The 27164-nt window shown below is 40.8% G+C and overlaps 2 protein-coding genes across 6 annotated transcripts in view; one reads left to right on the plus strand and one right to left on the minus strand.

The window, feature by feature from the left end:
- TTC39A (tetratricopeptide repeat domain 39A) overlaps positions 1-17105 on the plus strand; it is an 80114-nt gene extending 63009 nt beyond the window's left edge. For 4 of the 5 annotated variants that reach the window (XM_054036807.1, XM_054036809.1, XM_054036808.1 and 1 more), the window contains 6 exons: positions 1336-1427; positions 3174-3294; positions 5912-6023; positions 8377-8491; positions 12004-12120; positions 16432-17105. In XM_054036807.1, coding sequence (XP_053892782.1) covers positions 1336-1427; positions 3174-3294; positions 5912-6023; positions 8377-8491; positions 12004-12120; positions 16432-16552 — 678 coding nt within the window. In that variant the 3' untranslated portion in view covers positions 16553-17105. The other variant, XM_054036811.1, reaches the window with a different exon arrangement.
- An 8252-nt stretch (positions 17106-25357) lies between these two features.
- RNF11 (ring finger protein 11) overlaps positions 25358-27164 on the minus strand; it is a 47625-nt gene continuing 45818 nt past the window's right edge. Inside the window, exon 3 of the mRNA XM_054036813.1 lies at positions 25358-26597. Within this exon, the coding sequence (XP_053892788.1) occupies positions 26426-26597 (172 nt within the window). The 3' untranslated portion in view covers positions 25358-26425. The remainder of the gene's footprint in view (positions 26598-27164) is intronic.

The raw sequence follows: 27164 nt of genomic DNA on the forward strand, positions 1-27164 counted from the left end.
CAGAGCTGATTTTTAACTAAACGCAAGTCAACTGGCAAGGGGCTTTGTCATGTACTAATTGGCCATCCTGTGCCATTAGCTGTAGGTCGTTATTTCTTTTATTGCAGTTACATTAATGAACATGAGCTGTTTTGGTGACCATGTGGAAGGTAGTGTTTTGTAATGAGAGTTAAACATGATGGTGCCTACTAGGTAATAACTGTAACCAGGGCAAATTCCTTGGTTTAAGGGACTACATAGCCCCCCTCGTGAGCAGATCTGGCACAACACATTGGAAATGGAAGGGGGTGTTGTCTCTCTGACACTGACTATCTCCCTCCTCCTCATTTATCCGAGCCCCATGACAGCAGCACCTCAGTTGGGTTCTTTGGTCCGCAGCGGATGGAACCAGGGCATTGGCCCTGTCACAGCTCCTGCTGAAGTCAAGTGGCCAAGAGGTAGAGTGGGGGGCAGCACAACTGCACGGAGGGGCAGCCATCCATGTATAATCGCTTCTGTCTAAACCAATGTCAGGCTTGCCTTTGCCATGGATCTCTGGGGTTGAGAGGCCTTGCTGCTGCCTATCCTGCAGCCACCAAAACTTCTCCCACCAGAGCCAATGAGAAACACCTTCACGTGAGTTCTGTGGGCCGCAGCCAATCACAGAACCAGGGTTTGCATACTGAACATTTGTTGAAAATGTGAATTAAATTATAAACAGGATGAAATGAGCAATTGAGGGGCATTTTTGTGGGCATGTGGCCGCATGCGTTCCGAGGGCAACAGCCAATCACAGAACCAGTCTTTGCATATGCATGATTGTTGAAAACTCCATTCAAGCATAAATTCCGTGTCCTATGGTAATTGCTGTCCCCTGCTGTGATGGCCACTACAGCAACACTCAAGAAGTAACGAATTATTATACTCTACCTTCCCTTGGCATTCGCTATAACATCTTCCAGCACCCTGCACTTTTGACCGTGTATTACTCAGGAGTTCTTATGTGATTAATCACTAATTAGTTCTCTTTAATAGGGAAGCTTCTTTTTTGTTGCGCACACACAAGTATTCATAGAATGGAAATAAAAACTGGTACAAATAGGGCAAACTAAAAACAATAAAAGATACCATAATATGAGCTCTTCTGTACTCTCTTTTGAAAGTACTGGGTCTTATGCACATATTTCAGTTGGAAAACTGACTCTCCTCTTAAGTGTTTTGTAATATTACTTGAGTTTACAAGGAAAAGCAAGAGGTTTCCCTCCTTAACAGTACCATCATGTTGGCTTTGAAATCAATGCTGCTGCTGCTGTGAATACAATTCACAATGTTGACAGCATTTACTCTTCACTGTAGGTTACCTATATTTACATGAAAGCTGCCTATCTCAGTATGTTTGGACCAGATGATCACGAACCCTTTGGGGATAATGAAGTGGAACTGTTTAGGTAAGATTTAGAAAGTCCCAACTAGGACACTATTCCATTCCTTACCTTTTCAAATGACTTGCAACAATGAATGTAAATCAAGTGTTGGGAGTAGAGAGGAAAAGTTACTGATTCTGTAGGGTTAATAAGATGCAGATTTGTGTGAATATATCATCCGAATTTGCTTAGGCATTTCAGACTGCTATGTGGCTGCAGGGCCCACACAAATAAGTGTGTGTGTGTGTGTGAGAAAATAAAATACAGTGTCAGATGCTCAAAATAATTCCCCATTAACTATACTAACATTTTTGGAAAGTTTTCAGCTGCCCTTGAGTATATTTCAACTTCCCATTGGCCCAGAAATGCTTTGAATTAATATCACTTTCTATTTTATCATTGCTACAAGTGGTTGCTGCTATTGCATGCAATATTTTCCATGTTTTTTTTTTCTATTGTTCCCAGTAGTTAAAGTTGGCATGAGTTTTCTGAAAGCCTTGTACAGATTTCACTACAAGATGTGTGTCCTGATAAAAGGCTGTTGGAGGCAGCCTCAATACAACTGTGAGCCTGAGGCTTGGCATCTGGCAGCACTCTGCAAGGCTCAGAAGGGCGAGCCAGGGGGTGTGCATGCACATTATTGGAACTGTAACTTGAATCTGGTTCTGATGTTTATGCTCAAAAAATGCCTGACTGCTGCTTCAGTTTAATCAACTAGTTACAGTAAAATCCTCTTATAAAATGTAGTTTTATTTTTAAAATAGCTTTATTCTAAGAGATGATCCGTACCACTTACTGTATAAAAAGCTTTATGTAGTCGTCATGGATCCACTCACTGCTAGGGGTGCCGCCTCCTGGCTGCTCTGGGGATTAGCTCCTTCCAGGTGCTACAACCTCCTTTGTTGGCCGCTCTCACTGAGACCCCTATTGCTCCAACTTCCTCTTTGTGACTTGGCCCTCCAGCCAGCTCGCTACGGTCCTCCCCTTCCCGGGCACTGAAGTGTTTTGGGGCAAACATTCCCGGGAAGTCCGTTTTCTTCTGGTTTGTGAAACTTCCCCTTTGGCTGGTAGGGGAACCCAGGCTTACATTCTATTCTGGGTTCCAGCTCAGGGACCCTCTGATCTGCAGACAAAGTCTGCACTATCCGATACCTTGCTGCTTTTCCCTTGAGCTTTTCCTATCTTTCTGTCTCTCCCTGTCCCCACTGCCTCAGGTTTGCCAGCCTAAAGTCCCTCCTCCCAGGGAATAGCTGTAGGTTACACTCCATAGTCCCAAACACACGTCCCTGCACCCAGGGGGTGACTGAGGACTACTTCCCTGCAGCTGCTTTCTACTCTCAGCTCCTGGCCTTTATACAGGCCACTCCTGTTCCCCTCCAGCTGATTGTCATCTAATGAATCCCCACCCCCGGGTGGTCCTCCAGGTGCAACAGAATTAGCCCACTTAGCCACCGTAACCCCTTCAGGCCTTGTGTCGTATGGACACCCCCTCACAGGTCCATAAAAACATAAATTAGTTACTGCAGATTTCCTCTTACCCAGATTGCAGTTTGTACATTGAAACTACTCAGGGCATCCGTATTTTCTCAGAGTTCATTACAAGGAAGATTTCACGGGATGTGGTATTCCTCAGGAGATGGCTTTGTTTGGTCTTTACATGTCAACACCTCTCAATGAATAGGTCTTTTTAATTTTTTTTGTTTTGGTTTGAGTGGTTTTTCCAGATATTCAGAGGGGCAAAAATGACTTGAGCTGCTTTTAATCTTCCAGGACTGTGCCTAGTTTGAAACTGAAAATTGCAGGGAAGTCACTGCCTACAGAGAAGTTTGCCATTCGGAAATCTCGGAGATACCTTCCCTCAAACCCGGTTCCTTTGCCTGTGCCTGCGTTGGTAGGCTGGAAAGATGTCTTATTCCCCCTATATTTTTCAGTAATTCACAATATGGAGACAAAAATTAGATACTTAGAATGGTATATGTCGAACCCCCCTCCAAGAGCCTGAAATGTTCCCAGGACCTAATCTCGCAAATGCAAAGAATGTAAAACTGGGGCATGTGCTGCACTCTGGGAAATGAAGACAGATGTGTCACACCTGAATATGCTGCATGTGCAACTCACTATTTCACTCTTTAGACTACAACACACTCCACAGCTTTTCACTGTTCGTGCTCTGGTAGACTTTACTTTTGGTGCCCATGTTTCAAAGTCTCATCCACTGGGCCAGCATTCCAGGTACAGCTGGGGAGAACATTAGACAGGAAACAGGCAGGAAACAGGTGAAACTAGATACTTTTGAGTGTAGCCAACCTGAACGTGAATGTTGGAAGCTCAGTTTGAAAGATTAGCAGCTATGCTCTAGGGTACGTAATGGCTAGGAGGACAAAATTCAGCCACTTCTTTGCAGCCAGACTAGAACACTGCTGTGTGTGCTGGACATCCATCCCTGGCTGATTTCCCCCCCCCCCCCCCCCAGGGCCAAATAAGAATAACTGCTCTGAAGTCTCATTGGTGGAGCATTAGGAGAGGACTACCTCTGCACTCATGTGAAAGCCAATCCCTGGAGAATGGTGAGAGAATAGCAGGGGATCTGGGTTCTGTAGGTTTGTTAAGTGTGGTTTACATCAGAGCCTGAACTCTGGGTTCATCGCTTTTGAGCGTGCCACCAATGTTCACAACAATTGGAAAATTTTCTAACCAATTCAGCTGTTTTGTCTAGTTGTATGCTGTCTCTCAGGTCAGGCATTTCCTTTAAGAGTCTTGGTTGGTATGTATCTTAAAGACAACTCAAAGAATCATTTTGCTTTTTTGGGGGGGGTCAGTACATCTCCTCTTATAGTTTCACTCATGAGTGCCTGACCTGAGAGAGTGTACGTTCATAGCTAGTACTCTTCTCTCAGTCCACTGGCAGTAAAATGTGATACCATGGTTTGTTTCAAAATTCAGTCTCCATTGCAACTGCACGTCAGCTCAGTATGACTAATCCCTTAAGGACCAGTTTCAACAAGATCCAAGGATTTAGGTGGAGGCCAATAATGGGGTCACCTCTAGTGAAAATTACTTTGCATCCACACCCAATAGGTTTCCATACGCCATTGGAAGCCAGAAACAGCCACATTTGAGTTTTACTGGGGCTGGTCTTATGTGATGGTGCAACAGGTTTCTCTAGCAAGTCTTCTTGCTAAGTATCCGGTTTCCGTTTGCTGCAATTGCACTTTCAAGGTACCAGGTGTCACTCTCTAATAGTTAAAGACTAGGGGATGGATAGAGTTGAGGTTCAGGTAACAAGCAATTTATAACAGAATTTTAACTGAACTGCTATACTTTCTAGGACTTTTCATTTGGGTGGGAAGGAACTTGCTTATTGGAATCAGGTCCTAACTCACAGATTTATCCCAGAAAGTTTTTATTTAAACTATGGAAAAATGCAGTTTGGGGTACTTTTATAACCACCCACACAACTGAATCTTCACTAGAGACAAATAAGCACAGCACTGTCTCCTCAACCATTAAAAATAGCACAGCTATAGCAAATGCCTTTGCTTATCAGCCCTAGAATAAAATTAACGTGTGCAGGAATTTAGAAATAAGAAACATTTAAGTTACAAAATAGCCCTTTTAGAAACAGGTAAAGAAAGGTTCTAATAAGTCTCCATAATAATTCTGTCTTTAACTCTTCTTCTAAAAGTCCCAGATGTGATGGTGATTGTAGTGATAGGCACGTCTTATTAGCATTTAGAATAGAGCTTAGGCTCATGTCTGTAGGCCAGTGAACTGCCCCAATGGAAAAGCCATACAGAATGAATAGGGATGAAATCAATAGGACTGGCTCTATAGAATTTATTCCAAAAACCTTATATCGTTTAGTTGACAATTCATAGATTCTAGGACTGGAAGGGACCTCGAGAGGTCATCGAGTCCAGTCCCCTGCCTTCGTGGCAGGACCAAATACTGTCTAGACCATCCCTGATAGACATTTATCTAACCTACTCTTAAATATCTCCAGAGATGGAGATTCCACCACCTCCCTAGGCAATTTATTCCAGTGTTTAACCACCCTGACAGTTAGGAACTTTTTTCTAATGTCCAACCTAGACCTCCCTTGCTGCAGTTTAAGCCCATTGATATACTGAGCCATCCAGTCCTCCAATCTGTGTCTCAGCTTCAGAGCTGCCCCTTATATTACAGAGATAGGGTTGGTGTTCTACTCAAGTGATCTGTATTGGCAAAGGGAAGGGGTGGACTAGATGACTTAATAGGACTTCAGAGTAGTAGCCGTGTCAGTTTGTATCAGCAAAAACAATGAGGACTCCCCGTTGGTTTTGCTAATAAGACTTAGACTTCCAGCACTATTTGCTTTTAGCAATAAGTTACAGTGAGGCCATATCAGCAGTATCCGCACCTAGGAAGGAATTCGTAACTTCTGCCCTTTGCTGAAATAATCTAAATAATTAGCTACCTACATCTCTCCATTGCCACATTAATGAAATGTGTTCTTTGTCCACCCCTAGGAAATGATGTATATCTGGAATGGCTATGCTGTGATTGGAAAATGTCCTGATTTAACAGAAGGCATGTTGCAGACATTAACTGAGGCAGAAGCAGCTCTGGAAAGAAGCCCAGGTAAGCACTGATCTAATTTAAGCAGGTGCTTTACAGTAGTATATATACTTGAAGATATTCTGGTTGTCTGTGAATAAAAGTTTTCCAGCTAGTAAAACAAGTTAATACAGTCACAAGAGTGAGCTGGATTATGTCACCATGTGTTGTTAATACAGATAGGAATAACATTCCTCTATTAATGCATTAACATGTAATATGGCATAAGAGATTTGTCACTTACAGGATGCATCTTAGGAACCATCCAGTATTGAAAGACCATTTCTTTTACAAAATACATATTTAAATCTAAGGGTCAAATTTATCATTTGCATTGACTTCAATTACACTATGGGTGACGGGCCACAAACTGCACATGCTTCGCTATATGCAGGTGCTGTATTATTTCAGTTCTAAAGAACACAGTGGAGGAGACCAGCGTCAAGCTGATTTATAGAAAGCACCATCACCTACTAACCAACAACCTGGAGGGTTGATGGATATCTGTGAGTTAACCATTTGCTGTAAAACACTTGCACTCAAATGGACTGTGCAAAAAAACCGGAGCCTAAGAAGGGAATGGTACAAAATGAGGTCAGACTCTTATACTATGCCTGGTTTCAGTGTGTTAACTAGACAGGCCTGGCAGAGTAGAATTGCTGTTTTTTCTCTCCATCTTTTATTTTTGGTCTCCCCAGTCCAGCAGGGGTTCCCCAGCCTGCACAGCTGCCCTTCTGCAATTCCCCCTATACTACAAACCTTTCATTCTCATCTATACTCGCCACCTTTCTGTGAAAGGTTCAGACCTTACCATGACAGTGGAGTCTGGGTCAAATCAACACCCTGAAATCCTTTCTAGAACCTGTCTCTTCCCTGCATATACACTGCACGTTACCACAACTATTCTCCAGCCAGCAGACAAGTTAAATTCTCTGAAGAATGCTGTTAATGTTGTTCTTGCTTGTCCAGCAGGTGTCATTCAGCTACTTAGTAATACTCATCATTAGTATCTCCCTAGGCCCAGAGACCTGAGAGGCATCTTCCTAGCCCATTTGGTCAGAGAATGACATTGTCATCAGCTGGTGGCTTGTGTCCTTCAGTGAACAGCTAGAAAAACTAGTAATTCAGCTTGAAACATTGAAAACTGAACTTTTAAGTCAGTCTGAGGCATATGGGTTGCTTGAAGTATCAGGCAAGTTTGTCCCCTTTTTAACTCTGAAAAAGGTGGTGGTGGGGGAACCTTTTAGCTGAAGGGAAGGGAGTTTGGTGTAATGGTCAGAAGAGGGACTTTTGCTGCCTCAGTCACCCATTCTGCTACTGTGTCATGGGTCAGCATGTGCCAGTTTGCAAACCATGCAAACTTCCTTGCAGAGTTTGTTGAGGCTCATTGATGACTATAAAGTGCCTTGAGGATACGGTCTGAAAAGTGCTGTATATTTTAAATGAGAAGTATATACTAAAAGCAGTTTTTTTTCTCTCATGCCTTTAGGTGTTACAATTAGCCGTAATATGTTTTACAAAAGTGTGATTTTTTTCAAGTTGACAATGTCCATTTAAATAGCAATATACAGAAGGAGACCAAGTTAGACTGAAATCCTTGGGGCACGGATCTAACACTATAAAGACCTAATCCAGCAAACATGTATGTGACTGATGGTATATGCTGTAAGAAGTCCGTTGAAGTTAATGGAAGTGTTCATGGGAATAAAATTCTCACGTGCATAAGTATTTTCAGGATTGGGCCCTCAATGACTAGTTTATACAACGTGCATATCCGTGGCAGGATACATTATACGTTTTAAAAAGTGCATACATATAAATGTGTTCACAGAATAGATGGCCAGTGGGGATTGCTGATATACATTTGACTTATCTTACTGGAAGAAAAAAAAACCTTGCAGGCTCTAACCCACTTAACTGTGCACATAGCTAGTCTGGAACAATGTGATCCCATCACTTTTATCTTCTCTTCCTTTCCCCATGGGAAGCAACTTTGCTTTTTAAACAGCTACTTGTGCATCTTCTCTTAAGTGGAGTCCCTATCAGGTCATGTATGTAGACCCTAGTGCCTGCACTGAAATAACAGAGGATGCAAAGATTCTAGTGCATCTCTGATTGCAGATCAGGGCCTTAGACCATAAACTCCAAAGGGCAGCAGCTATCTCACAGGAAGTGTAGAGAATCCAGCCAGTCTGAATGGGCCACTAGTGCCATACAAAAAAAAAAAAAAAAAGCTCTGAAAATCTCAACCGTTGCAAAGAGGTTTTGAAAATGTGCCTGCTAAGTATTTTTGGAACAGCAATGTTTAATTTTTTTTTTTAAGGCACCAAGTTATTTCAAAATGCAAAAGTGATAAAACGGTTACTTTATCTTGCAGCTACAGAATTACTAGCAGATGACCAATGTTTGATAAAGCTGTTAAAGGGTTTATGTCTGAAGCACTTGGGCAAGATTTCTGAGGCAGAAGATCATTTCATTTACATCCATTTAAAGTAAGTTTTTTCCCCATATTTAACACACAGAAGAACTCAAGAAATGCTGAGTGTAAGTAGCACTGTCAAGCAGTCAAGTCCTTTAAGTCAAGTCCAAGCCTCTCTAAAATAGCTGTGTATATATATCTCCTCAATATATGTTCCATTCTATATGCATCCGAAGAAGTGGGCTGTAGTCCACGAAAGCTTATGCTCTAATAAATTTGTTAGTCTCTAAGGTGCCACAAGTACTCCTGTTCTTTTTGCGGATACAGACTAACACGGCTGCTACTCTGAAACCTGTGTAACAGTGGTACATTTTGCTCAGCAAATCTACAATCCATGTGTATACAGAGATATCTGCTGACTTTAGGGACCAAAGTGCTTTTCTACTTCTGCTAGCCCTGCAGAGTCAACACAACTAACAGAGTGTGAGCTGAATTCTGTTATTTCTTGTGCACCATCAACAGAATTGTTCACTGAATTCACATAAGAAACCTATTGAAGGTGATGAGGATGCACAGGTGTTGCACAGGACATACTTTTTGGTCTGCACAGCCTTTGTGGATGATGTATGAAAAGATGGATGCACTGCTACCGACTAGGGACTGAATGGCTAGGCAGCAGTTCTGCAGAAAAGGACTTAGGGATTACGGTGGACGAGAAGCTGGATATGAGTCACCAGTGTGCCCTTGTTGCTAAGAAGGCTAACGGCATTTTGGGCTGTATAAGTAGGGGCATTGCCAGCAGATCGAGGGATGTGATCATTCCCCTCGATTTGACATTGGTGAGGCCTCATCTGGAGTACTGTGTCCAGTTTTGGGCCCCACACTACAAGAAGGATGTGGAAAAATTGGAAAGAGTCCAGGGGAGGGCAACAAAAATGATTAGGGGGCTGGAGCACATGACTTATGAGGAGAGGCTGAGGGAACTGGGATTGTTTAGTCTGCAGAAGAGAAGAATGAGGGGGGATTTGATAGCTGCTTTCAACTACCTGAAAGGGGGTTCCAAAGAGGATGGATCTAGACTGTTCTCAGTGGTAGCAGATGACAGAACGAGGAGTAATGGTCTCAAGTAGCAGTGGGGGAGGTTTAGGTTGGATATTGGGGGAAAAAATTTCACTAGGAGGGTGGTGAAGCACTGGAATGGGTTACCTAGGGAGGTGGTGGAATCTCCTTCCTTAGAGGTTTTTAAGGCCCGGCTTGACAAAGCCCTGGCTGGGATGATTTAGTTGGGGATTGGTCCTGCTTTGAGCAGGGGGTTGGACTAGATGACCTCCTGAGGTCCCTTCCAACCCTGATATTCTATGATTCTAAGAACCCAGCTTGACTTGAAGAGCACAGGTTGAGTTTGCAAGGCTGGAAGTTAGAAAAAACTTGCATGTAATTGAGAATGTGTGATATAGAACCATTGAAATGCAGTAAATGTGCTCTTTTCCCCCCTCCCACCCGCGCACACAGTCCCATTTTTATTCATTTGTCAGAGGAGAACCATATTTTACTTCAGCTGAGTAAGACCTAGGACTGGTTGGGGGTTTCCGTGAGAGGAATTTTAAAAGAGCAGTTGAGGAGGACAAGCCTTAATTGTACCTTTCTAAAGTATTTGTGATGGTATAGTTAAGATTCTCTTAGCTCTTCTATTAGAAACCTTTATTTTTGGGTGTATGTAACTTTAGAACCAAAATGATTCCTAGGCTGGCTGTTGCTTCCCAGAATTTGTTCTGTGTGCAGATTCCCACACCCTATGGAAGCTCTGTGTAGCTGGAGACAGCTGCATCCATGGAAAAAGTTGCGTGATTGGGATCTGAATCTCAATATTCCTCAGTCAAGTCACTGTAAAATTGGGTAGAAAAACCTCATTATGAATTAGATACAGTACTAAGTGAAGCTTTCCCTGGTAATTAAATTACACCCTCAAATTGCTCTTCTGTTCTCTAAGGCCCCATTTACATTAAGGACATTAGCACTGATGTAACTATATTAATTTAGTTCTATTGGTATAGATGCTTAACATAAACATGCTGCACTGGCACACTTAACCTGGTAACATACCGAAGTGGCTATGTTGACATAATTAGAACGGTGCACATTTTCTTAACATAGACAGGACCTAAGAATTTGGCTTTACATATGCAGTGGAAGTGAGTTTTGTTTTTGTTTTCATAGGGCACTGACCCATTGTGTACCTTCTGAACAAAACAAATCCATGCCCTTTGCCCTTACAAAAATAGTTAAATTCTAAACCCAAGTTTAATGGCACTTAAAGCTTAGTCTTCACCTGGGGGATGGGGGAGAGGTGAAGTGAAGTGAAGTGTGTTGTACTGTGTCATAGTTAACACATGAGAAAATCCTAGCGAAGACAAGGCAGTTTGTAAGTTTTTCACATGGAGTTAACAGGTTGTATTAAACCCTATCGGGGAGCCTAATCTTTAACTCAACCTGCTAACATGTGAAAACTACAAACTGCCTTTTCTATCACTAGGATTTTACCTTGCGTTAGCTAACTTGAGTTAAGAATGCAGCTGTTTTCTTCTCAGTGAACAGAAATCTAAAGGGAGTCAGCAGAGAGCCTGAAGTAATAGCTTGGAGAGGTGTGAACTGCTCCATTCATTTTATTAACTCAGGTGCCCAGTGATGATGAGGATTTTAAATACCAACATTGTTAACTATTTCATTCCTCGTGTAAGAGGGAGGGAGAGTCACAGACTGACAATTTAGGCCATGTCTACACTAGCGAGCTTACAGCAGCACAGCTGTACTAATGCAGCTCTGCCGCTGTAAGATCACTCCTGTAGCTGCTGTATCCCGGTGGGAGAGAGCTCTTCCATTGACGTAATTAAACCACCTCCAACAAACGGCATTAGCTACATCGGTGGGAGAGCGTCTCCTGCCAATGTAGCGCTGTCCACACCAGCCCTTCTGTTGGTGTCACTTATGTGCTATGGGGGGTGTTTTTCACACTCCTGAGCGACACAAGTTATACCGTCAAAAGTGCTAGTGTAGACATACTCAGAGTAAGGCTAACTTCTCACTTTGGTGCCATAAGTGGGTGACATTTAGGAGCTAGTATCACTTATTCCCCCCCCCACCCACTCATAAAGAAGCCACACCCCAGGAACCTATCCGAGCCTGTGTGTATACTGAAGCCCAACCAAGTGGGAGCCAAGCTCAAAGAATCAGTTGGCAGAACTATCCTATTTGAAATAACTGCACAATATACAGTGAATGGCATCTCATTTTGGCAATGCAAGTGGGTGGTGCATGAAGCACTGCTACCTTTTATTTCCCTCCCCTCCACTAAGAAACTTGTAAATAACATGCTGCAAAAGATGGTCATGTATTGCCATGCAAATGTATAGAGCACTTACTGAATAACCTAGAGATAGTCTAGGTTAGAGTACCTGAAGAGTAAGCATCATTGAAGAGATTGACTAGTCCCTCCTAACCCCAACTGAGCTCCTATTTGTTTGTAGCTAGAATGAGAGGAAATTGCAGCATGAAAACCTTGTAACTATGTTTCTCCTTCTCTTGCAGTGAGAGGAAGATAAAGTATGACCATTATTTAATCCCAAATGCTCTGCTTGAACTTGGTGTACTATACATGGACCATGGTAGAAAAGAAGAAGGAGTAAAGTTACTGGAAAGAGCAAAGTAAGACTATCAATTGCCTGCTCAGGCCTCTATCTAGTCAATTTGATTAAGGCATTGTACTGAAAGGTAGGGGGCAAGGCAGAGATCATTGACTAATATAGTGGATACTTTTTTTATTGTTAGTATTATGGTAGTACCAACCACGACCAGGGCCCCCATTGTGGTAGGCGCTATCCAAACACGCAGTAAGAGACCATCCCATCTGAAAGATCTTACAGTTTAAACAAAGGCTGGGAGGGGGAAATTGAGGCACAGAAAGGTGAAGTCACTTCCCAAAGGTCACACAGCAGGTTGGTGACAGAGCTGGGAATAGAACCCTGATGTCTGAAATCCCAATCCAATGTATTATTTGCTGGGCCATACTGCTCCTTAATGCACCAAACATATTTTACTTTCAGGAAAACTCCTGCTTTAAATAAATCAGTTTAAAGCTTTTTACCTTGACTATCAGTATTTCCCACTAGAAATCACTCCTAAATAACAAAGTAACTGCCTCTTCAGGCTATTTAGCTTTGCATGGAGGATACATTTGGTGAAGTCAAGAATCTGTGGTATGTCAGAAATGCAATTGCTAGCCAGCAATGATCTTTTTTCTTCTACTTCATTGAAGTGCATGTAGTAAAAATGATTTTCAGGTTGTATTTAGCTTCTTCATTTTGCATTACTTTAAGTGTAGCTGAAAAATAGCAGGAATGTTTCACTTTGCCATACTACTGTTTGAACATTACTAGTTTTCTATCAATTAGATTTATCAAGAACATCTTGGCTTGATAGTGTACTTGCCTCATAACAGACTTACCATTCTGTCTCTGCACCGTTCTCAGCTTTATATTGGGCCAGAATTTCTTCCTGAAAAAAATAGTATTGTACACTATAGACCATGCTGTGTAAACATTTCCTAAGTAATAACTCTTGTGGTTAGGTAGGTGTTATCCCACTTTACTGATGAGGACGAGTGGGGAAGTAGCCTGGCCAAGGTTATACGGAGCCAGGATTAAAATGTAGGAAATCCTGACTCCCCCCGCCCCCCCCCCCAGTGCTTCTGACCCCAGACTACACAGTCTCTCAAATAACACATTTAGAACAACAAAAACTTCATTCCACACAAAGCTAGTTGAAAGTGACCACCATCAAAACACTTAGTCCCCCCCCAAAAAGGACCTCACCCGCTTCCTTTGAAAAGCTGTGCACTTAAAAATAGTCTGGAAACGAAGAGTTAAGGAATCCAGACAGTTCCTCACTCAGTCTAATGCTTCCTCACTTACTGCAGTGCTCTGCCACTTCAGGCTCCATGCTCTCCCAACACACACCTCTAGGCTTGAGTCAGCAGCTAGGGCAGCACAGCCTGGAATCAGTAGCAGCTTAGTTTATATTTAGAAAAGTTTACCAATTATTTAAGACATTGTTCTCTGTGTAGGCAAAGGGGAGAACAAGTTTAAAGAGAAATATTGCATCCTGCCACTTTTTGAAGCACAGAGCATTGTTGTGCTTTGGCCTAATGCATAAAGAGTTAGTTCTGGGGCTTTCTTCAGCCGGGTCAAACAAACAAGCGAACAAAAAACAATAAGCAAAGGATAGCTTGCTTCAGCCAGGAGTGAGAAATAAATAACTCTTAACTTACTCTTTGGTGAGCAGCATATTCCTGCAAGGTGCTCAGTTTCCATGCTGCTTTGCTCAGACATGGGGACTTACAATGGGAAGCTTGCCTCTCCCTTTAATTTGGATCAGATATGGCTGCTCCATAATACTTGAGTAAATCCCCCAGCTGCAGATCACCTGCTATCTAAAATAACTCCTTTACCCCAAAGATTTCTAAAATAACTCCAAAAAGAACAAGAGTACATGTGGCACCTTAGAGACTAACAAATTTAGTAGAGCATAAGCTTTCGTGGGCTACAGCCCACTTCTTTGGAAGCATAGAATGGAACATATGTTGTATGTATGTATGTTGCTGTAGCCTACGAAAGTTTATGCTCTACTAAATTTGTTAGTCTCTAAGGTGCCACAAGTACTCCTGTTCTTTTTGCAGATACAGACTAACACGGCTGCTACTCTGAAACCTAAAATAACTCCGTCTCACATATGTGTAAAAAAAACACCTTTTGTTTATCAGTTCACTACACTGTTACCTTTTAGGAATGAGAAAATCATTATCATGGTAAGATCATTTCACTGTAAATATTTAATGACTGGAGATGCAATTCTAAACTGGGCATTTAGAAAATCCACGCAAGTTTTTCCTAAACCACTAGAGGGAGAACTGGTTGTGTAAAGCCAATTCCTGATATGCAGACTCATGTTTGCAAATCCAAAGAGTGGAGACAAGCGCCATGTGACAGGCAGTATAGGCTTTCTTCCGTGTGACCTACATCCATATACTACTGCTGGTTTGAGTATCTTAGCAGTAAGAGAGCGAGTGGGGTGAAATTATAAACAGGTTGGTTTGGATGTAAACAGAAGTACTTGCATTTATACTGACATATGCTACAAGCAATATTTTTAACCACTGAGGAGAAAATGAGATTTGGAACGTCTGGATAATGTAAAAAAACTAGGAACTGGAGCTCAGCAAAGTCAGCGAGAGAACATAAACAGAAATGGTCACAAGCTACCCTCCACCAGCCTCCTTCGGTCAGCTTCTTGTGTCAGTTGTTACATTGTTAAGCGAAGCAGCAGCGTGATAGGTTTGGAGTTCAGAGCTTTCTCATAGAAACTGCCCCATTTCTAGGTCCCATGCTCCCATGAGTGATATGACTGACTGAAGCTGAATTTAAATGCTTTTAAAAATAAACTGTTTAAGTCTTTAAATAGTTAACACGCATCTGTAGTATAAAAATGACAACACTCTCTTTAAATAAATTAAAATGGTCTGACACCTGCCAGGACTTAAGCTCTCTGTTTCTCCTGTAACAGGAGAGACGTTAATACCTACAAAAGAGGATCTGTGCTTGCAGGCACTGTCTTTGGGCTTTAACTGACAGGAAATGGAAAAACCGCAACTCAGGTTGCCCTAGCTGTTTAGAATATATGTAAGGACAAATCCCCAGGTCAGCACAGGACATATGTGGAGGAGGACAGAATCCTTTCTTTCCTCTTCCCCCTATGCTGTGGAGCTGGTCCATGAAGGCTGTCCCAGCCCAACTCCCCGTCTTCTCCTAGTCCCAGATCAGCTGGCCTGCTCATCACCCTGCCCACTGATGCTGCTGCCAACAGGTTTGTCTTAGGACAGGGGACTGGATTTGCTCCCTTTATCCTTTTTTGTGTGTCTTAAAACATTTCTGTTCAACTGTAGCCTCATCTTGGCTCATGTTTTCTGCAGCATGTTTTACAAAGAGTTTTTAAAAAAGAGCATGAAGGGGTTAAGTAATTATACAGTTTGACTGGTCTTCAGCTTTCTGCCTTCTGTGCTTCAGCTGGGGCTACGTACCTTTGTAGCACTTCAATTGTACAATGGTTTGATTTCCTCTTATGGTTTAATGTCAGAAAATGACATGTTGTTTCTACTCTGAGTAGCGTCCATGCCAAGAGATCTCCAGAATCAGTTTGTTTCTTCTGGATGTTTCAGCTCTCTTGTGTAGCCTTTTGTTTGTTTTGTAAATTCAGCAAATAAGTTGGAGACAAGAATTTGAAGTGACCAGAAGAAACTGTAGCACGGAAAACAAGCACACACACTCACCACTCCTCCCATGGTTTATATATCAACATTTAGGCACTCCAAAAAAAAAAAAAATAAAAAAAAAAACTTTCCCTGCATTATGCTACATTTTTAAAACTAAGGGCATTTTTTAATCAAAATTTCATCCTTTATCTCTTACCTGTGAACATTGCACTCACTTTCACATTCTGCTGTTCCTGGACTCACATGGCTGCAGCAAAATGGTTAAATACCAGTCCTCACCCTACATTAACAATTATTATTAAAATGAAGGGGGTGGGGGGAGATCCCATGAAGATGACTAATCACAGTAAAGTTCAGTCAAACATTAAAAAAAAAATTAAATCTAATTTCTGGGAATAAACTGAGTTGACATCATGGATATTTAATATGGACTCAGCATTCCGAAGGAGTGGAACAGATTCAGTTTCTTATTAAGCTGTATTTTCCCTGGTACTTGCCAGACACTAGAACTACAAATAAAAGAACAAAGAGCTACATTGTTCTGCCAAGCACATATGGCCTTATATTTTAGAGACGGCAACAAAGGAGATTGTGAAGAAAGGCTTTTTGCTGTCTGCAATTGTTTTGTATCGTAAAAATAACTAGAAAATATTTAATGATATGATGCTCAGAATGGATTTGTTTTTGTTTAGACAAAATTACAAGAATTACTCCATGGAAACAAGAACACATTTCAGAATTCAAGCTGCCTTGCACCAAGCCAAATCCGTCTCAGAAAATGGAGTACATTCTGGAGCTTCAACAGTGTCTTAACCTTTTCTTCTTTGATGTCTTTGTATGCAAACTTTGAAACATTATCGCCCTTCTCTGTTAAATCAGTGGGAGAGACCAGAACATGTGATACCTAAAAGATTTTGAATCTGTGGTGACAGTCTGGCAAAAAATAAAACAACCTCCCCACTCCCACCCCCACCCCTTTACAAAATATTTCTTTTTCCAAACCTGGCTTGTAATATATCTTTGTAATTAATTTTTAATTTATGTATACATTATTTACTTATTTGCTAGGATATGAAATGGGACAACTAAACAAGAAGGCTTATTGGTTTTGATCTGCCTGGGTTATGAACGTAAATTTGAATTTTTATTGATGTTATTGCGAAAAAGAAACACTTTTCCCGATCCCTGAGTTGTTTACCTGTTTAGTTTGGTGAGAGAAAATTCAGTCTTTCAGATTAAGTCAGAAGCTTTTGAATCTCAGGCATTTCATTATTCATACAAAGATCTTCTTATCAGGTTTTCTCTTCAGTAATTTTCTAGCTGCTGAAACAAACTTGCTAGTAAAGACCTTAAGAAGTTTCAATTATGCAAATGTGATTTTTTTTTTTTTTAATTTCAGTCTGTTCTATCATTTTTTGTAGGCTGGATAATTTATAGTATAGCCAGGATTTTAGAAAAAAGCAAGTGAAGAATACAATGGAAGAGTGGATCATATCCACCTTAGGCTAAATTAAAAATGACCAGGGGGCCTTGGAAACCAAACCCATCAGCGTTTGCCAGAACAAACGTGACTTGAAGTTTAAGAAATGCACTACGATCAGGGCCGGTGCTACCATTTAGGCCAACTAGGCGGTTGCCTAGGGTGCCAAGATTTGGGGGTGCCAAAAAGTGACACCCCCAATTTGTGTTTGTTTTACAGCAGCCGCTGCGCTGGGAGGGAGAGGGAGTCTAAGCCGCCGGCAGGCAGCCCCGGGGTTCCCCTGGGTCAGCGTGCCGCCGGCAACCCAGGGGATCTCCTGGGTCAGAGCTGCTGCACGGATCCCCGGGCCTGGGGGTGAGAAGCTGCCGTGGGGAGGGGGCGCCTCAGGATGGGTGGGGGGGGCAGGGAGCTGCTGCAGGACTGGGGGAGGGGCGCAAGGTGGAAGTTTTGTGCCCTAGGCGAAACTTCCTTGCAGCGGCCCTGACTACTATTCCACTGTTTGTTCAGCAGTACAAAATTAATTTGACAGTAAACTTTTCCTGGACATCGTGGCTCATGTAGCTGCTATTTCCATGTTTAAAAAGATTCTTTAGAAATGTTTTCCACAGTAAGAAGTTTAGGATGGAGCAACTCCTGTGTGTAGATCTCCTTCTTGCCACAAGAGGGAGCAATGTGTCTACAGTCTCATTGTCCCCCTCTGCCCTTATTCTCCATAGATGCCCCTCTGCTGCAAATCTGAGATGAAAGTGCTCTGTAGAGATTTCAGGGCGCCTCCGCCTGGCACTGTCTGCTGGAGAATGGCTAGATTTCTGCACAGAAGTCCAGTTTGGAGTTAATGCAGCCTTAAGTTGTATTTACTGCCCTCTGGGCTTCTTCAGCAACTCTGTTCTCAGTAGAGGGTGGGTGGAGTAAGAGGCGAGAGGGAAGCTCCATAAAAGTGAACCTCAAAGAAGAATGGTCCCACCTGTCTTACCCCCTCCTGCAGGATTTTTCCCGGCAGGAGGAAGGAAATCGGGCAGTTTATAGTTTGCCTTTTCTTCCTCTAGAGAAGAAGTAAAATTGTTTCCCAATGCAAATTAATAGGTCGGAGCACAGACCAATGCCTTTCTACCAGGCTGATTGGTTAAGAATGTTCAACTCATACCCTTAAAAACAAATACAAAGATATCCTTGGTCTTCCATCATTAAAATCATAGGTGGGAATGTCTTTTCTAGAGACTGGCCTTTCCCAGTTCCACATATTCACATATACACTACATGGTGGGGCAGCTGTACTATCTACATACAGGGCCGGCTCTGGCTTTTTTTGCCGCCCCAGGATAGCCTATATTGCCATTCCTGATATCTGACTTGTGTCCATTTATTCTCTTGCGTAGTGAGAATGGCAATATACAAAACCCTGTAGGAGAACACTTCAACCTCCCTGGCCACACAATAGCAGACATAAAGGTAGCCATCTTACACCAAAAAAATTCAGGACCACACTCCAAAGAGAAACTGCTGAGCTCCAGTTCATTTGCAAATTTGACACCATCAGATCAGGCTTAAACAAAGACTGTGAATGGCTATCCAACTACAGAAGCAGTTTCTCCTCCCTTAGTGTTCACACCTCAACTGCTAGCAGAGCACCTCCCCCTCCCTGATTGAACTAACCTCATTATCTCCATACTGATTTATACCTGCCTCTGGAAATTTCCATTACGTGCATCTGATGAAGTGGGCATTCACCCACGAAAGCTTATGCTCCAATACTTCTGTTAGCCTTAAAGGTGCCACAAGACCCTCTGTTGCTTTTTACAGATTTAGACTAGCACAGCTACCCCTCTGATACTTGAATATTTTAAATAAATCTTTAACTTTTGGAAATACTGTGCTTCTAGAATTGCTTTAAAACAAAAAAAGCAGAAACAAACAATGAAAAATAGCCTCACACAAATCTCTTGAGTTAAACAGATGGTCAGTTAATCACTGTTGCTCTAAGATTTATCAGCAGAAACAAAGATCAAGAAATCTGCATTCCATTTTGGTAAAATTTTTCAGGGATTTCCCTCTCCAATCAGTAATATTTCTGCAGAATTGGGATAATTCCATTATATTCTCAAAAAGAAGAACAGGAGTACTTGTGGCACCTTAGAGACTAACAAATTTATTAGAGCATAAGCTTTCGTGGACTACAGCCCACTTCTTCGGATGCATATAGAATGGAACATATATTGAGGAGATATATATACACACATACAGAGAGCATAAACAGGTGGGAGTTGTCTTACCAACTCTGAGAGGCCAATTAATTAAGAGAAAAAAAACTTTTGAAGTGATAATCAAGATAGCCCAGTACAGACAGTTTGATAAGAAGTGTGAGAGTACTTACAAGGGGAGATAGAGTCAATGTTTGTAATGGCTCAGCCATTCCCAGTCCATTAATTCTTTTGCGTAGAGACTGTCCGGTTTGGCCAATGTACATGGCAGAGGGGCATTGCTGGCACATGATGGCATATATCACATTGGTAGATGTGCAGGTGAACGAGCCCCTGATGGTATGGCTGAATGCCCCTCTGCCATGTACATTGGCCAAACCGGACAGTCTCTACGCAAAAGAATTAATGGACACAAATCTGACATCAGGAATCAAAATACTCAAAAACCAGTGGGAGAACACTTTAACCTGTCTGGTCATTCAGTGACAGACCTGCGGGTGGCTATATTACAACAGAAAAACTTCAAAAACAGACTCCAAAGAGAGACTGCAGAGATAGAATTGATATGCAAACTAGACACAATCAACTCCGGGTTGAATAAGGACTGGGAATGGCTGAGCCATTACAAACATTGACTCTATCTCCCCTTGTAAGTACTCTCACACTTCTTATCAAACTGTCTGTACTGGGCTATCTTGATTATCACTTCAAAAGTTTTTTTTCTCTTAATTAATTGGCCTCTCAGAGTTGGTAAGACAACTCCCACCTGTTTATGCTCTCTGTATGTGTGTATATATATCTCCTCAATATATGTTCCATTCTATATGCATCCGAAGAAGTGGGCTGTAGTCCACGAAAGCTTATGCTCTAATAAATTTGTTAGTCTCTAAGGTGCCACAAGTACTCCTGTTCTTCTTTTTGTGGATACAGACTAACACGGCTGTTACTCTGAAACCGTCCATTATATTCTGTTCTCTATGGACCTACTTCTGCATTACTAGCAATACTACTTTGTATTGTTACTACTTGCAGCTGCTTGTTTTAAAAAAAAAAACTAACTATATGCCTTTGACATATTATTTCACATGACTGCAGTCTCATGACATGGCCACTCTGTCTAGCCCCCACAGATAAGCATATTTATTGGCTGAATCTAGTATGAGCACTAGTGAAGCACTTGTTGATTACCACCCACATGTACATGATGCTGCTAGCCCTGCTAGTACTATTAGCTTTGACAATGGAAAGTGCTGTTCTATATGTCTAGGCTAGAGTTGGATGAAAACCATGGAGCTCTATGAACTTCCCCTGTTTATTTTTTTACTGTAAAGTTATGAAGAATACAGCACGATTTTGGGGAAGACATATTTCCACACTCTGGAATGTCTATTCTATGTAATTATATTAAAATAAATTTAATTACCACTTAATTCCAGTTGTTATAATTCTGCCAAAATCTGAGTCATACCTTAAAATTGACATTTTCCTCCAACGCCATAAGACTTGCTTTTTTTATTACAGAGAAACAGGGTAATAGAACAATCACACAGTTACACTAGATCTTTGTCTCTTCACAACTTTAGAAATCATGAGTTTGGAATATGACAAAACTACTAGAAAGAGTGGAAAAACCCCGAGGGATGTTGCCAGTATCCTTCTGTAGAGAAGATGAGACTGAGGATATTGTGAAAGTTCTATTTCAAACACCACAGTGTTGACTGAGATATTACTGCCTAGAATGATTGCTAAATATCTATTAAACTTCTGCATAAGCAACGTGTTGAAGCTACAGACCTATACATTTTAGCTTATCATTTCTTATTTGTAGAGAGAGGACTTTCGCTATTGTATAGCAAACCTGAAGTGTTCGGGTGGCTAGATTTTAGCACTATAAAATGTGTGTGGATACATATACTCATACATTTTGCTTTTCTGAGCCAACAACTATTTCATGGACTGGATAAAAAGGAAATGCAAAAAGCATAAGGGACTTTACCATTGGCTTGTGTGATCAAGAGGGAATCAAAAGTACTCAGGTCTCACCACTCTCAGCTCAAACATCCAAGCTGTAAGTTGGAACAATTCAGAAAGGAAACCATATATTTAAAATAGCAACTGCACCTGGCCAAGATCCTCCTCTCCCACAGGAAAAACCCACACAAATGGTCTCTGGACAAGCAAGTCGATGATTGCTTTGTGGAGCTCTTCACACAAGTTGGGATTTTCACGGTCAAAGGCTACAGGACATATCCCCACACCTGGTGGATTGCTGGGATCCACAGGAAGCTAGAGCCTTCTGTGTCCTTTCCCAAAGGGGACCCTGGCTGCTTGGCAGCATGGATCTATTAAACTTGAACTGCCTTAATGATTTATAATTTTGAACTTCCCTCTAAACCAGAAATCATAATAAACCATTTTAATGTAATTAAGCCGCCCTCCCAGTACAACAGGATTGCCTGATATAACAATTGTCTTTAAAGTCATTATCAATCACCTATATTTGCAGATAATGAAGCAATGTGTATTCTAAATTTCAACGGTTTTTCTCTGTGGCTTATGATTGTCCACTCTAAGCTTGTATGCAAAGTTGAAGTCATCAGAAATTTGCTGGCAGTGTGCAAATCTAGCTATTTCTTCTACATAAATCAAAAGTATACTTTAAAGGAAAATGTTTACATTAATCCCTTTATCAAAAAGCATAAATTAAGCATTTCATCTGCAGAAAGTCAAAGGCCCCACTTTCTGATCGTGGAATAGGATTTAACAGCGGACAGCTTGTTAAGAATTATTAGCACACAACCATGTCCACAATTTCCCCCAAAAACTAAAATTCTGTGTAAAAGGAATTTAATCTTTTAAAACAAACATTTATTCTGGATATTAAATCTGTGAGTGTTCTATGGATGGCTTAACAATTATAGATTTTATAAGAAACATTCTCATGTGTTGGTTTTATCTGACATTCAACTGCTTGTTGAAGAGAAAGCTCTTTAAGGAATGAATCTAATGCACACATAAGAATGTATGCACCATACTAGTGATAGCCATGTGATAAACTGTATTTAACATGCACTTTTGATCACCTAACCTGCACTCTGTCCACTACTCCATCTTCACCAGGACTTAATGTAACATTCAAAGCCTCTCAGCCGTTTCAAACATCTGCCATTAAAAAAAGAAAGAAAGAAACCATCACTGACAAGTTTAAGGTCTGATATCTTGTAATCCCTTGGGCTAGAAATTTGTGCTTTATATCACTAGAAAAGGGGTTTGTCATCTTTCCAAGGGGACAGTTGCTCCTAATCCAGAAAGGTTGCAAGATATTGGTACCTTAAAATCATAATTGTATGTATAAAAAAAATTAACTTTTAGAATTACCCAATTTCTCTTCCCTCAGAACCCTACACAGCTCAGCTCGCAATATTAAGGGAGCTGGCTTTATAGGTGAAAGGATTAAAACAATACCACCAATAACACTCACAACATTTCTAATAGTGTGTTTGTTAATTATCTATAGCAACTATGGAATTGAGCATCCAATAGTTTATAAAATGTTTGTGCAGTTAAGTTTTATAAAGCATTTATGATATCATAGTGAATCACATGTATAATTGCTAAGGGATGCTTTAAAACAATAAAGACTATTTTTATCCAAAGTTCCTTTAGTGGTGAACTGCTTTTACAAGTTCAGTATTTTACTAGTAGTTTTTCACGTAAAGATTTTTAAAGGATTTTAAAATCATGCTTAATTATACTTAGTTTAATGTGTGCAAAGTGCTTTGAAGATGAAAAGCATTATAATAAATACTAAGGGACTGTCTACGCTAAAAATACAACCACAGCAGGGAAACAGGTTAAAACAGGTGGCCATATCAGAATTACAAAACTGATTTAGACTGGTAAGATCTATGCTACACCACAAATGGATCCGCAGTTGTAAGTAGGTTAGGAAACAACTGTGTTGCAATCAAGTTGTCTAATGTGTTTGTATTTGAGGCGTCAATAATTAATTCAGAACACCCCTGCAAAGTAGGAAGCAAGTATTATTCTAATTTTTACAGATGGGGGAATTAGACACAAAGGAAGTAGTTTCTGAGCTGGGGCTAGAATCCAAGTGATCTACAATCTTAGTCTACACAGTTCTCTTGAAACTATTTTTTCCTGGGCTTAAGTAAATTACTTATATTCATTTTGGGTGTATGAATTAAAAAAACCCCAAAAATCTGAATTTAGGCTATTTAGTTTTGGAAAAGCAAGACTATTATGCAACAGCATTGCACCTAGAGGTTTAAAATCAATTTAATGTATTCATTATATTTACACATTTTAAATTAAAATTTGTTTTTGGAATGTTCTTGTGTAATCAATTCTAACTCTAGCCCTTTACACCTTTTGTTATAATTTTATTTAACAAGTAATTTAATTAAAGCATACGTTTGTTTCTCTTAACACTGTATATCAGTGTTAAAAGTTCAACAATACAAAGTGCCTGGAAAACCATTCAGCTTGATAACCAGTCATTTCAGTGCTCCTTCCAAATCTTTCATAATCACATATTATAATAGACAGACTAATACCAACATGAAAAAGATGTTTAAAAATTGTTCATTTGCCAATTTTAAAAATCAAGGCAAAAGGAAAAAATTCTGACTAGAATACTTGACAAACATGGACATTTATGATGTTACAACAACACTACCACTACACACACACACAATGATAAGAAAAAGGAACAATGATTTGCCACTCAGGAACATTGCACAATTTCAGGTCTTTCCTCTCAGAATTGCTTCATGTAATTTTGTGTGTGTGTGTGTGTGTGTCTCATGTAAAGGGGAAGGCAGGGGGAAATCAGGCAATGTGTAACAATTTCAATGAATCTGGTACTGTAGATTGTTCTGAATTGCTTTTGAATACCCACGGAATTCATATACAATACAGTGTGTAGCTTTCAGCTGCAGGGCTAATAAATAAACCAACATGTTGATTCTGCATTCTACTGACCAACCTTTTAAAATCATTAATGACATATAATTGCTCTATATTATAAGTACACAGAGTTTTCAAAGTACTTGTGTGTTTAAATATAAATTGTTACATCAAGCACTCAAACTATATACACAGAACAATCAAGAATGTTCCCTTATTCACTGTGGTTAACTTCAGGCTGATCCCATTTACTAGAATAAGCTTTCTCAATGTATCAGCTTTGCACTGAGTGTATAAAAGTCACAGTAGAGCCCAAACTTTTCCTGTCACTGTCCCTGTCCCCCCCTCCCCCCCCCCCGTATTGGAATCTGTCCGAGTCGCCCTTCCATTACTGCAGTTGTCTTAGCAGAAGAGCTTGGACTGAAGGCAGAGCTGGGGCTCTGGGAGGAGCTGGTCTGGGGGCAGAGAGGGAATGAGGGCAGAGCTGGCTGGGGATGAAGCAGGGGCAGAATGGGGCTGGGATGGGGGTAGAGCAGGGGACAGATTGGAGCTGCGGCTAAGGGCAGAGCAGAGCTGCAGCTGGGAGCGGAGCTGGGCTGGGGTCAGAGCGGGGCTGGATGTGTTCCCTCCCTGCCCCCTGTGGGGACTGGCTCAGGCCCCACTGTGCCACCCCTGAATGTTCCTCTGTGCCCCCCTAGGGGAGTGTGCCTCACACTTTGGGGACCACTGCAGTAGAGTACATTTAAGAAAAAAATAAACACATGCTAAGCGGATACAAAGATTGAAAGCTACAATTTTTGCTAGACTGTTTCTACCAAGCACATACCTTTTCTGCTTCAGAACTGCAGACACTTGTATCACTTCTACTTTTGCGGTACTATTTTTTCCCCTTGATCACTATGAAATTGTGTTTATATATGAACTTAACATTTATGTGCAAAACATAAAATACAGTTCTTATATCTGAAATGTCCACCAGTAGGACTTAACAAATACATTTCATTCAGAGACTGAGATACAGTATGTTTATTTTTAATTTCAATAACCTAAGAAGAACTACAGGCAGGAGAGATGCAGTACCCTTTTGCTATGGTGTAAGACATTGGGGGCGGGGGTATGGCAGGAGAAGTAATCAACGCTGACATTAATTTTGTAAGAAGGGAAATAAATGGTTCTGAACAGTTTAATCACCATGGCTCCATTTTCATCTTGTCCTGAAGCACAGTGGTCCACTTTTAACATCATAAATCAAAAATGTTGATACTTAAGTTTAAGTATCATTGTCTGATCAAAACTGAAGCAAATTAAGGAAAAACAAACAGAAAAGGGTAAAACAAAATTTAACTGGCAGATTTGTTTTGCATCTTTACATTGAACTGTCACTTATAGAAAAGGGACAGTGCATCTCCATTTGCTTACAGGCTAGGAGATCACTTTGAATTCTGCATAATCCTAACTGCAAACAAAATATAGCACTTTTAACAGATTATAAATAAACTGGATTTCAAGCGTAGAGCCAGCCCGACGATAACAATACACTATTTAAAAAGACCTAAGGCAATGGATTCCATTTCCAATGGAAAAAAAAGAACTGTGCAAACAAGCTTAAAACTATTTCTTTGTGCCAGTGTTATAAAATGTAGCTTTTAATAAAGCCTTGACCCAAATACCAGGAACTTGTGAAAGGAATCAGAACAAAAATTGTTCCTTTATTTTAGGAAAAAATATCCTTATCTCGCTTCTAAGAAAATTTGATACACTCAATTTGAACATTTACAGTTTTTTTTAGAACTTTATACAATTCCTGTGTGTGTGTGTGTGTAATAACAGGCGTTAAAGGACAACTATGTTTTTAAACACTGGGTCAAGGCTTTCCATAAAATAACTTCCTACTTTTTCTATATTCCCTAAAATATTATGTGTTTTTTCCAATATCTGCAGCCATTCAGGAATTGTTAGGAAATGTACTTTTTGTGCATGATCTTAATTCCTAATCCCTGGCTCTTTGGGCTGAATGACAAAGGATCAAACCCATTAAAATGGATGGTTTCCTTGATGGGTCAGAGGCAAAACCCTGGCTCAGTTAGTTTCATATGATGAAAGCAGTGCTGCATCAACTGGCTCCATGCAGGAGGGGCATGTAAAGGATCTCATCAGCCAGTCATCTATACAGTCCAGGTGGTAAATGTGCATGCATGGCAGAAATCGGATAGGATCCCCGTAAACAAAGTCCATCATACAGATCACACATCTGAGGAAAAAGAAGTTGGAGAAATGTTAAGATACTCTTATCGCTTTGGAAAGTGAAGCAGCAGTATTACCTACCCTGCTACTATGTTTATTGGAGAAAAGCACCAGGATAAGTTCATCATCACATCAACATCTGAATACATTTTATGTTAATGAAGCTAACAAATCTCCTTAATTCTATGCCCAACACCATTTCTGATAACAAAAATTAAAATAAAGATTAACCTTGAAAAGTAAAAGGCTGAATTAAACCCTTCAGTGTTCCCCCTGCCCCTCCCATAAATAAAATAATTTAAATAAACCGTTTTAGATCATGAGAACCATGGGAAAACACACCAGGCGTGACCTGCAGTGCATGGCCACACTACGGGCTGACCTTGCTCGAAGTAGTGTACTGCTTGCATGGTACTGCGCATCCTCAGCTCTCATAAAGGGGACAACCTCTCTGACTCTCTCCTCCACTCCCCCTCAGTTACCACTGTTGCACGTATTCAATTTAAACTCCATGGGGTAGGACCTTCTCATCTTTGCCTGGGAAGGACTGTGCTTTGCAATGGCTCTATGTAAG

Source organism: Malaclemys terrapin, chromosome 8 (genome assembly GCF_027887155.1).
Source record: "Malaclemys terrapin pileata isolate rMalTer1 chromosome 8, rMalTer1.hap1, whole genome shotgun sequence".
Classification (NCBI taxonomy): Eukaryota; Metazoa; Chordata; order Testudines; family Emydidae; genus Malaclemys; species Malaclemys terrapin.